The sequence below is a fragment of the Dipteris shenzhenensis genome, chromosome 3, assembly GCF_047967505.1.
Source record: "Dipteris shenzhenensis isolate YYH24624 ecotype China chromosome 3, Dip_SZ_1.0, whole genome shotgun sequence".
NCBI classification, from domain to species: domain Eukaryota; kingdom Viridiplantae; phylum Streptophyta; class Polypodiopsida; order Gleicheniales; family Dipteridaceae; genus Dipteris; species Dipteris shenzhenensis.
This window is the reverse complement of record NC_141598.1, coordinates 51,096,174-51,107,399: the sequence shown is the minus strand read 5'-3', so window position 1 is coordinate 51,107,399 and position 11,226 is coordinate 51,096,174. Positions and strand designations below refer to the sequence as shown.

Here is an 11,226-nt window from a genome sequence, read left to right as displayed (position 1 = left end):
TAAAGGAAATACAATGTCTATTGCTTCAAAAAATAGCATTCAAGCATATTCAAAACATAAATGCATTATGAGCATTTACCAAAACTATCGAACTGCAGGACAGTGCTCCAAAGATAAGACTAAAAAATGCCTCAGATTACTTCCAATGGTCAAACATCCAGAAGAACAAAGATAATTGACATAATAATGAAACTTTATAACACTTAACCATATTCAATGGTTCATCTTAGAAGCATATATCACTGTTACCCCCAAATTGAGTAGTCTAAAATTGGAGGTGCAATTGAAGCTGAAGAGAAAAGCTTTGAGAGGGCTTTCAAAGGCAAATGGAAGCTGTTACTAAGGACTACTTCCAGGAGAGAGGAATGGTGAAATTGCGTGTTGTGTCACCTTGAAAAGATGCACCTATTCCGACTAGTTTTCTGCTTGTTTCTCCTTATTCCAGCAAGCATTTAAGCTCAAATTTCATGAGCAACAAGATCATAGTGTCACCCACACATGGCTAAGAGGAATTGGCGAAATATTGCGTCAGTAGGTGGAATTACGTGAAAGTTTATCGAGCAGAGATCGTGTTGGCACGGGCTGTAGAGGGCATCTCTCCCTAATTGCTTGGTGTCAAAGGTGTGCCCTAAGTAGAGGAAACTTTAGCTTAGAGGGCTATGGGAATGGTTGCTTAATGGAGGAGAACAGAGCTAAGCAAAATCTGGAGAGAAAGAGGGTAGAAATGAAGAAGATGGAGGGTGGAGAAGAAGATGATGAGGTGTCATATTGAAGCTACAATGGGCTCGGGACTCAAGGTGGCTCTGATACCAAATGTTGGAACCTGGGGAGAGAGGAGAGCTTCATCATGGAGGTGAGTGAGAACACATGAGATATAGCAATGGGTGTTCTATTCATTGTGAGAGGGAAGTCCCTCTTTTATAGAAATGGAGAGAGGGTGGCCTAAATCAATGGCACCTCTCCTACATCAAAGGACTAGGTAGCTCCTAAATCATAGGAACTCCACAATCATAAGCACCACCCCATTTGGGGGCCTTTGTATTACATCATCACCTGTGTCATGGTCTATGGCACTAAGTGTGCCTCTTCTACACACACAACCATATGACTATTAGTGGATGCACACATGCACCTAGCAAGCCCTTGATCACACATATCCCAACATACCCCCCTCAAGGGTTTGCCTCTTGCCATGTCAAGGATACATCTAGTCTCATAGTTTCTCATGCCATGGTATCAGAGGGCTAATTGTTACTACCGATATAGGAGAGCTTTCATTGTGAGAGGGAAGTCCCTCTTTTATAGAAATGGAGAGAGCGTGGCCTAAATCAATGGCACCTCTCCTACATCAAAGGAGGTAGCTCCTAAATCATAGGAACTCCACAATCATATTGCATTAGGTTTGGGTGATGACTATGTGCACCACATCTCAGATTTGGAATCCCCTTTTGAAGCATGGCACAAGTTAGATATATTGTTTGGTGCTAGCTCTCATACTTCCAAATTAAATCTAAAAATTAAGCTCTTTGAACTTATAATGGAGGGAGATAATGTTGCTGCCCATGTCAACACTATGAGAAGTATTATGACACAACTAGCTTTAATTAATTCCCCTGTCACTGAGGATGATGCTATATCGCAGTGCTTTTAAAGAGCATGCCTCAAGATTTTGACTATGTGGTTACTAATTTGAAGAATCTACCTCAACCCTCATTAGAAGGCATCATTAGTGCCTTACAAGAAGAGGAAAGGAAGAACAATTCAAAAGTGGGCAAAATGCATACAGAGGCACTTCCAATGAGGTTTTCAAAGAGCAAGTACAAGGGTTGTAAACACTGTGGGGAAAACAATCACCTTGAGAAGGATGTTATAGAATCAACCCTTACTCATATTGTGGAAAGAATAATTACTCTGAAAAGTTTTGCATGAGAAAAAGAGGACTATGTCAAATATGGTTGAAGAGAGAACTCCATCAGCAAAAGAAGCATCCAACTTTGTGGTAGAAGACAAGGACTTTGCCTTTTGAGCAACTTGTCTTTGAATTTTTGTTTATCACGACTTGGTCAAATTTTGAGGTTCTTTGCCTGGAGTAGTACTCCAAAAAGAATGTTTTGTCTTTTGTAAATCACCTCTGGTCACCATATAGATGTAGGCCATGTGATATGTGTTTGGTCTATCCCATTTTTGTGAACCTTGACCCTTTGGGCACCTTTGCTATATCATGAGATCCTAGATAGAAGAAGGGTGGCACATGGTCATGCCCTGCCACCTCAACCCTGGGCCCTATGCACACCATATTTTATTATACTATTGCCACACATACAAGCACACACACATATTTATGGCTTTTACCTTGGTCAAATTTATCCATAATAGTGTGTGTGTGTGTGTGTGTACTATGTGTTTTTTTTCCAAGCTGTGCATATGAGGCAGGCCTTATGAATGCTTTGTGAGCATTCATCTTGTTTTGTTAGCACATGGTGGGATGGGAATAGGATAGAAGTATGCATGGGAGCACTTGGGACCACCTTTTCCCATTCCCATCCTATTTCTTCCCTTGTGCTAAATCCCTAGTACTATGCCACATGTTGACTATCTCAACTTTTAATAGGAGCTTGACACGTAAGCATGTCCCTCCCTTTTTCATGCCTCTTTACTAGGCCTTCCCATGGATAACAAGGTGAATGATATATCTATCATTCATTAGGCCTGCCCCTACTTGAGTGAAATGCACAGACCAAGCATTAAATTGGAGGCCCCAAACTCAAAAAGGGATGATGAAGGTGAAAAACAAGAAGGAGATTCGGAGTGTGCAGAGGGGAGTAAATGCAGAGGGGTAGGCCAATAATGAAAAAGAAGATGGAGACTAGTTTCAAAAAGTTTATAAACAGATTATGAACCAAGTACCAAAAGCAGCTACTGCTGTAGAGCCAAAGAAGAGGAAGAAGGTATGCTCTTTAGGGCCTATTGTCACGGGGGGGCCTATTGTCTAGCGTCCACATGCCAATGGCCAAAAGTCATTATTGGCATAGGGGCAGGCCAATAATGAAAAAGAAGATGGAGACTAGTTTGAAAAAGTTTATAAACAGATTATGAACCAAGTACCAAAAGCAACTGCTGCTGTAGAGCCAAAGAAGAGGAAGAAGGTATGCTCTTGAGGGCCTATTGTCATGGGGGGCCTATTGTCTAGCGTCCACATGCCAATGGCCAAAAGTCATTATTGGCATAGGGGTAGGCCAATAATGAAAAAGAAGATGGAGACTAGTTTGAAAAAGTTTATAAACAGATTATGAACCAAGTACCAAGTAGCTGCTGTAGAGCCAAAGAAGAGGAAGAAGGTATGCTCTTGAGGGCCTATTGTCTAGCGGCCACATGCCAATGACCAAAAGTCATTATTGGGATAGGGGCAGGCCAATAATGAAAAAGAAGATGGAGACTAGCTATAAACAGATTATGAACCAAGTACCAAGCAACTGTGCTGTAGAGCCAAAGAAGAGGAAGAAGGTATGCTCTTGAGGGCCTATTGTCACGAGGGGGCTATTGTCTAGCGGCCACATGCCAATGGCCAAAAGTCATTATTGGCATAGGGTCAAGCCAATAGGAGCTTGACACGTAAGCATGTCCCTCCCTTTTTCATGCCTCTTTACTAGGCCTTCCCATGGATAACAAGGTGAATGATATATCTATCATTCATCAAGCCTGCCCCTACTTGAGTGAAATGCACAGACCAAGCATTAAATTGGAGGCCCCAAACTCAGAAAGGGACGATGAAGGTGAAAAACAAGAAGGAGATTCGGAGTGTGCAGAGGGGAGTAAATGCAGAGGGGTAGGCCAATAATGAAAAAGAAGATGGAGACTAGTTTGAAAAAGCTTATAAACAGATTATGAACCAAGTACCAAAAGCAGCTACTGCTGTAGAGCCAAAGAAGAGGAAGAAGGTATGCTCTTCAGGGCCTATTGTCACGGGGAGGCCTATTGTCTAGCGTCCACATGCCAATGGCCAAAAGTCATTATTGGCATAGGGGCAGGCCAATAATGAAAAAGAAGATGGAGACTAGTTTGAAAAAGTTTATAAACGGATTATGAACCAAGTACCAAAAGCAACTGCTGCTGTAGAGCCAAAGAAGAGGAAGAAGGTATGCTCTTGAGGGCCTATTGTCACGGGGGGGCCTATTGTCTAGCGTCCACATGCCAATGGCCAAAAGTCATTATTGGCATAGGGGCAGGCCAATAATGAAAAAGAAGATGGAGACTAGTTTGAAAAAGTTTATAAACAGATTATGAACCAAGTACCAAGTAGCTGCTGTAGAGCCAAAGAAGAGGAAGAAGGTATGCTCTTGAGGGCCTATTGTCTAGCGGCCACATGCCAATGACCAAAAGTCATTATTGGCATAGGGGCAGGCCAATAATGAAAAAGAAGATGGAGACTAGCTATAAACAGATTATGAACCAAGTACCGAGCAACTGTGCTGTCGAGCCAAAGAAGAGGAAGAAGGTATGCTCTTGAAGGCCTATTGTCACGAGGGGGCTATTGTCTAGCGGCCACATGCCAATGGCCAAAAGTCAATATTGGCATAGGGGCAAGCCAATAATGAACAAGCTATAAATGATGAAAATAATGGCCTTTGCAACCAAGCCTTATTTTCTTAAATTAAGTTGTCAAATTTTATTAAGAAAACCTAATTGGTGGAATCTTAGAAGGCATCACATTAAAGATTGCTTATTTTCTCGGTACTACCCCTTGAGGGTAGAAAGGGTTCTCCCATAACTTTTGTATCCTCTCATTTGTGAATATGGCACTCCATCTCACCTTCCCCCTCCTCCTGAGCTTCCCCCTCCTCCTCATTGTTTGTGGAAGTGAGATTGGACTTCTATGTGCCATGGCTCAGGTGTCAGGTAATGCGGATAGATATTTAGGTCATTATTTAGCTTAGAGCTAAGTTGTATGCTGTGCTTGAAATTGCTCCTTATCTGTTTAGCTCATTATTTTGTTTAAAGGGTAAAGCTTGCGTAAGCAATTGAGGTGGCTGCTTGCTATGTCGGCTGAGATGGAGAAGATTGTATCTGTGTCGATGATATCTGTAGCGAGTTTGTACAGTTTAAATGAGAAGATTGCATGATGACTGGCCATCGAGATCAATTCGGAATCTGAATTGATGCTGTACATCGTTTGGGGAAGTTTAAGGGCGTGTGTGCTGGAGCGAGAGACCGAGAGCGAGAGAGAGAGAAGTGTGTTGCCTAGGGTTGCCGGGCTGCTTCACTATTAGACAAATGTGACTGAATGAGCTCTGAAGCACCAAGGATCGCATGTCGATGATCGGCGATGGAGAGATATGAGTTGCATCCAGGAGGCTGGAGCTATTCTCGGGAAGCTCTTAGTGTCGGAGAGGGAGAGAGAGAGAGAGGGGGGGAGCGAGAGACAGAGTGCAGGGAGATGTCCGAGGTGCGGAACATCGATTTATAGCTTGTGCAAAGAGAGTGGCTGTGTTTGCAGGAAGATCTGATGCTTACTTGGCTGGACTCTGGAGCAAGGGTGCGTGTGTGGTGTGCAGGATTGCATAGGAAATTCAGTCCCGATCACTGATTGTGCTCGAGGGAGTGCGTTCGTGCTTGTGTGAGTGCAGGGTTCGTGAGCATCGACTGCGGTTCGCGATCCAGCCAAAATTACAGCGATAGCAATCTGCCGGACATTTTGTGGACGCCGGATGGTAGCTTGATGAGATCCGGCGAGATCGGCGATGTGCAGCCTCCGTCCGGCGACACCAGCACTCGCTACAAAACAATCCGTTATTTCAACGGCACGCAGCCCAAGTATTGTTACATGCTGCCGGAGGTGCTCGTGGGACAATTCTACCTCATCCGTGCTTCGTTTTGGGTTGGGCGCGTTCCGCCCTACTCCACACAAAACAGCGACCGCGTCAGCTTCAATCTCCTCATCGACGCCGACCTCTGGAACAACATCGTCATCTTCCTGCCTCAGCCCGAACCTCTGATCCGGGAAATCTATGTGGGTGCCAGAAGAACCACCATCGCCGTCTGCCTTTCCGGTTCTATTACTCGAAGCGACATACCGTTCATTTCCTCTATAGAACTACGCCGGCTCAACCCTTATATGATTCCTGTTCAATTCATCAACGAAACTCAGCGTCCTCTACGATTGCTGTACAGAGATAACTGTGGAGTTCAATCAGATTCTCCGGCCGTAAGGTTAGGATCACAAAACTGCTCTCTCCCGCGCGCGCGCGGGCGCACACAGTCACTGTCACACACACACACACAGAGTTCACGGCGTTTAGTAAATGCAGTAACATAAAAGGGAGAACATCCATCGCACAGAAGAAGAAAAAGAAGCGCAAAAGACCTTAGATCCAGAGAAGGAAAAGAATCGGAACACGCCATAGAGTAGATCGATCCATTATGCAGTACGCCATCGCGTGGGTAGATCCCTTGCTGCATAAACCCAGACTGTTTGTTGAAATGACGATTCCTTCTGCTTCATGTGCAGGTATCCTGACGATTCAATGGACCGGATTTGGGAGCCCGTCTCATCGTCTACGCTGACAAGCAGGAAGACTGCCCACAATATCGATACCGAAAATATGCGGGACGTTCCGCCTCAGAGAATGCTGCAAACAGCGCTTGAGAGCAATCCATCCGGTACTATGTCGCTTAATTTCAGCGATGACCTGCAGCCGGGCGGCTTGCATTCCTATTTCTACGCGCTCTACTTCGCCGAAATTGATGGCACGGTGACCCGTCCAGGCCAGCGGGTTTTTGATATAACATTCCCCGGAGATCTAATCCAGCGGGGATTCGACATTTATGCGGAGACCTCGGGTACCTATGGCGGCATTGAATTATATAATAATAATTACACGACATCCTTGGGTTACCTCATCTTCAACATGAACGCAGCTTCCTCTTCTACACACGGGCCTATCGTCTCTGGAGTTGAAATCTTAGCGTATTTCGACACTCCGACGTCGCCTGGCACTTTCGACGGCGATAGTAAGTAGTGCTCTACCTCTTCCTTTCGTCATCCCTATTTCCTCCATCGCCACACCTCTTCGCTGCCTTCAGACCAGCACTGCGTCTCCATTTTGTCCTTACAGAGATTGCTGGTCTACTGAAGCTCAAGCATTAAAGCTCATTGATTAAACCAAGCTACTCGCGAATTGATGTTCCACAGTTGCGGCTATGGAAGACATAACAGCCACACTAGTCAGCTTGAGTAGCTTTACGGGCGACCCATGTCTGCCCTCTGCCTATCGTTATCCATGGTTGAATTGCAGTTCTGCTACTTCTCCTCGAATAACGGCATTGTGGGTGACTCTTCTTTACTTTGTTCGTATGTGTAGCATTGTACAGCTATTCATCCGTCTCTGACAATCTGTTCGGCGCTCGTGCTCATAGATCTTTATCGAACTACATGTTGGCAGGCGAAATACCTTCAAGCCTTAATAATCTCACCGGGCTTGTTGAAATGTAGGTAGACGCTACACCAGCGTTGTCATTTGCCTCTTCTTCTCAAAGTTTTTCTTATTTTTTCAAAATTTTGGATCCGATGCTTTGTGGGTGCAGTTCGCTAGATGGGAACATGTTGCAGGGCTGGCTCCCCGATCTTAGCTCCCTCACAAGTCTGCAACTATTGTAAGGCTTCTGCAAAGAGTCCGAGAGTAGGAACAAGAACTGTGACACAACGCATACTTACTTCAAGTTCCCGTGGTTCTCCTCTTAGGCCTCTTAGGGAGATTCCACTTTAGTCAAGATAATAATACATATAATCGTGTTTTTTGATCCGATTGCCTTGGGAAACCCCTTCAATTTCATAGAGGGATGGAGTGTTAAATTGTTTGAAGACTTGTTAGTTCTCCTCGGTATGCAGGAATTTGAGCAATAATAACCTGAGTGGACCCATTCCAGACTCCTTGTCCATGTTGCAGAGCTTGGATTACCTGTAAGTACGACGAGTTCCATCCTATCTATTACTCACCTGTAGAATTAGATAAATCTTCCCTTGAATCCAATGAAGGGGCTTATCCTTTCGTCAGTCTTTCAGGAACTTGCAAAATAACAATTTTAGTGGATATATACCCACCGCGTTATTGGGCAACAAACGGCTCCAGTTCTAGTATGTCACTTCTCTTGCCTCAATTTAATTTTCTGGTTTTATCTCCGCTGTATGAGCTATCTTTCCTGCTGAGGAAGGAAATCCTTCACAACATTGGTAAACTGGGGAGAAAAACGGAGACGTAAAATAGTAAACAAGACAGTAAGTCGGGAGTCTTGGGGAGTAGTTCCTACCACTCACTCCAGTTTGTCTCGTGTTGAAATATTAAGGGGTAGGAAAGTAGATTTAGGCAGGCTACTTCAGTCTGTTAATTCTTAATCGACACTCCCAGTTATGCAGGAAACCCATCCTTGTGTAGCAACACATCTTGCACTCCAGGTCGAACATCGAGCCATATAGGCCTGATAATTGGGCTAGTGATCGTTGGTGGGGCAGTTATGACTGTTGTTCTGGTCTGGGTAGGAAAAAGATTTTACGTGAGAAAAAGGATGGATGCAACAACTGAGAATGTGGAGACTACTGCAAGCACAGGCATTCGTGAAGAACATGGTAGGTTTATGCTTGAGGCTTTTACAACAGGCAAGTTATCTTTGGCCACCGATGTAATAATCTTCCATCGAGATACAAGTCTGAGATAAGCAGACACTTATTTTGGTATGTTCAACACAGGCATACGAGACACTGAGCTTATAGAAGCTTCAAATTTGATCCACGTGTTCAGCTACGGTGAGATCGAGGATGCCACGAACAATTTTAGTAAGAAGCTTGGGGGGGGAGGGTTTGGACCTGTGTATCAAGGAAGGCTTGCATCTGGTCGCACCGTCGCTGTCAAAGTATTGTCACAAGATTCTCGTCAAGGTGCTCGAGAATTTTTGAACGAGGTAATCAAAGTAAATGATGAGATTAAATGAATTGGTGCGAAATATATTTAATGTCCAAGTATTGTTTTGAGATTGATGATTTTTCTTTTACCTTTTTCTCCAGGTCGTTCTTCTATCAAGAGTGTATCATAAAAACCTTGTGAGACTCCTTGGCTATTGTAGTGAAGAGAAATTGGTGTTGGTATATGAGTACATGTCAAAGGGATCCTTGTTAGATTTCCTCTATGGTAAGATTCTGGTTTTCCTCCAAAGTATACAAAGATCAAACCACTCACAAAATTATCATTCTTTTTGTTTTACATACTGATAAAATGGGAAAACACTAGGTCAAAGAGCAAGAGCTCAGCCATTACCATGGAGGACAAGGCTAAGTATTGTGGTAGATGCTGCACAAGGTAAAAGATTCATGGTCAAGCCATTAAATGTTTGATATAATATTTCATCGTAGCTGTACTAAAGCTGGACTAACTATCATTGAATGGGCGCTTACAAAGGACTCAAATATCTACACCATGGATGTAGCCCATGTATCATTCATAGGGATGTGAAAGCCAGCAATATCTTGTTGAATGATGCTATGGAAGCCAAAATTGCAGACTTTGGAATATCAAGATTTAGGCTCCCTACGACTGAAGATGTCACGACGACTTTGATGGGAAGTTTGGGCTATCTGGATCCTGAGTATAACCATCAAAACTCATTCTAAATGTCGTCTTATGCGAAGAATGTCTTCCTTTCCCAACTTTTTATTCACCAAATCTATCTCTTCTACCGTTATTGCTTACTATAGATGAATATGTTTATTGCTAGGTTTTGATGATGACTCACAAGTAGCTTTTATTACAATGTAGGTATGCATCAACCTTAAAGTTGACACAAAAGGTTGATGTCTATAGCTTTGGAGTGTTGCTATTTGAGGTGATTTGTGGACGAAGTGCAATCTGTAGAGATGATTCAGGCCATGATGTTCACATTGTAGAGTTGGTAATCTACTACCTTCGAATTTGTTTTCACATCATTGAATCGAATTATATCAAATCAAATGAAGTAGAAATGAATAAGAAAGATCTAGATATAGGTTTTAAAGTGGGACCATCTAGAGGCTTAATGTAGTGGGTCTTGCAGGTTCGTCCTTGGATCGAGCGAGGGATGATTGAAGAGATTGTTGATAGGACCATGGGTAGTGATTACAACATATCTTCAATGTGGAAAGTTGTTGAGATTGCATTGATGTGTGTGGTATTTGATAGTAATAAAAGGCTAGCCATGAATGCGGTTTGTATTGAACTCAAGGAGGCTCTTCGCATGGAAGTGGAAGGTGATAAATGGAATGCTTTAGATGAAATGTCAGAAGATGTTCCTCAAGAAACTGCCCTCTTTCATTTGCAACCCAGATGAGCAAGGTTTGCCTTGCCCCAATGTTATAATGTTTCTTAAGACTACTAGATTAGATTACATTTCAATAAGAGAGAAGCTTATTATGCATGTAAACTTGTACACTTCCATTGTTCAATTGTTGCACACAATATATGAAATTAGTCAAATTATTATGTGGAGGAACACATTGCCAATGTGAAACCACTTTGTTAACTTTTATTTCAAATGTCAAGTAATGTTTAGAAAATCCCATACCAATTTGCCTTGATTTTTCATGGGACCTACATCTCCCCCAAGCCTTGGTAATTAGTAGGACATTGACAAAAGCAAGCTTGCAAGCTAGAATTCTAGAATGCCTACAATGACCTAAGGGACCTAAAATAGTGTGAAAACGGTTATTGACTAGTAGTACACTTTGTGGAATAGCTCATGACAGGTTGCAATATTAGACCCATGGAATTGGTCCATTGCAATTTGACAAACTAGTGCTTTAGTAGCCCTCTTTGTAGTGCATCTCCCATCGGCATAGCAACACTTCTAATAGCATAAATAGATTTTAGTCACACCTTCAAGCAATGATGATAGTGATGACCAGGCACTTGCACTCATAGATGACAATGAAAAACAGAGCACCTTTTGCATTGCTTCCAAGAGGCCCTAACCCATAGTCAATTGGTCACAATTGCCCAAGCCATTTGCCATCGTAGTTACTTGTCCCACTCTTCTTGCATGATTATCTGGAGGCCACCTTTAGTAGCATTCTGCCTCATCTCTAATCCGTGTCACTGTATTTTTTGATATTCTCTTGACCTTTAAGATTACAATCTCTCTCATGCCTATTCTCTCCACCTCTAAGGCTACTCTCATGCCTATTCCCTCTACCTCTACAACTACTTT

At 43.1% G+C, this 11,226-nt stretch overlaps 1 protein-coding gene across 1 annotated transcript; it reads left to right on the top strand.

The window, feature by feature from the left end:
• Positions 1 to 4,728: 4,728 nt before the first annotated feature.
• Positions 4,729 to 10,480, top strand: LOC147903961 (putative LRR receptor-like serine/threonine-protein kinase At1g67720). The gene is made up of 15 exons (XM_087402342.1): positions 4,729 to 4,896; positions 5,625 to 6,207; positions 6,506 to 7,008; positions 7,190 to 7,322; positions 7,414 to 7,485; positions 7,582 to 7,650; positions 7,886 to 7,957; positions 8,060 to 8,131; positions 8,403 to 8,620; positions 8,741 to 8,952; positions 9,056 to 9,179; positions 9,279 to 9,347; positions 9,447 to 9,633; positions 9,804 to 9,936; positions 10,078 to 10,480. The coding sequence occupies exons 1-15, from the start codon at positions 4,794 to 4,796 to the stop codon at positions 10,348 to 10,350; spliced, it is 2,823 nt and encodes a 940-aa protein (XP_087258468.1). The 5' UTR covers positions 4,729 to 4,793; the 3' UTR covers positions 10,351 to 10,480.
• Positions 10,481 to 11,226: the final 746 nt, after the last annotated feature.

Coding starts and splice junctions, on each gene's coding strand:
- LOC147903961 (XM_087402342.1), top strand. CDS start 4,794: ATGGCACTCCATCTCACCTTCCCCCTCCTCCTGAGCTTCCCCCTCCTC. Junction 8,132..8,402: donor AACAAACGGCTCCAGTTCTA/GTATGTCACTTC, acceptor CGACACTCCCAG/TTATGCAGGAAACCCATCCT. Junction 9,937..10,077: donor ATGTTCACATTGTAGAGTTG/GTAATCTACTAC, acceptor TGGGTCTTGCAG/GTTCGTCCTTGGATCGAGCG.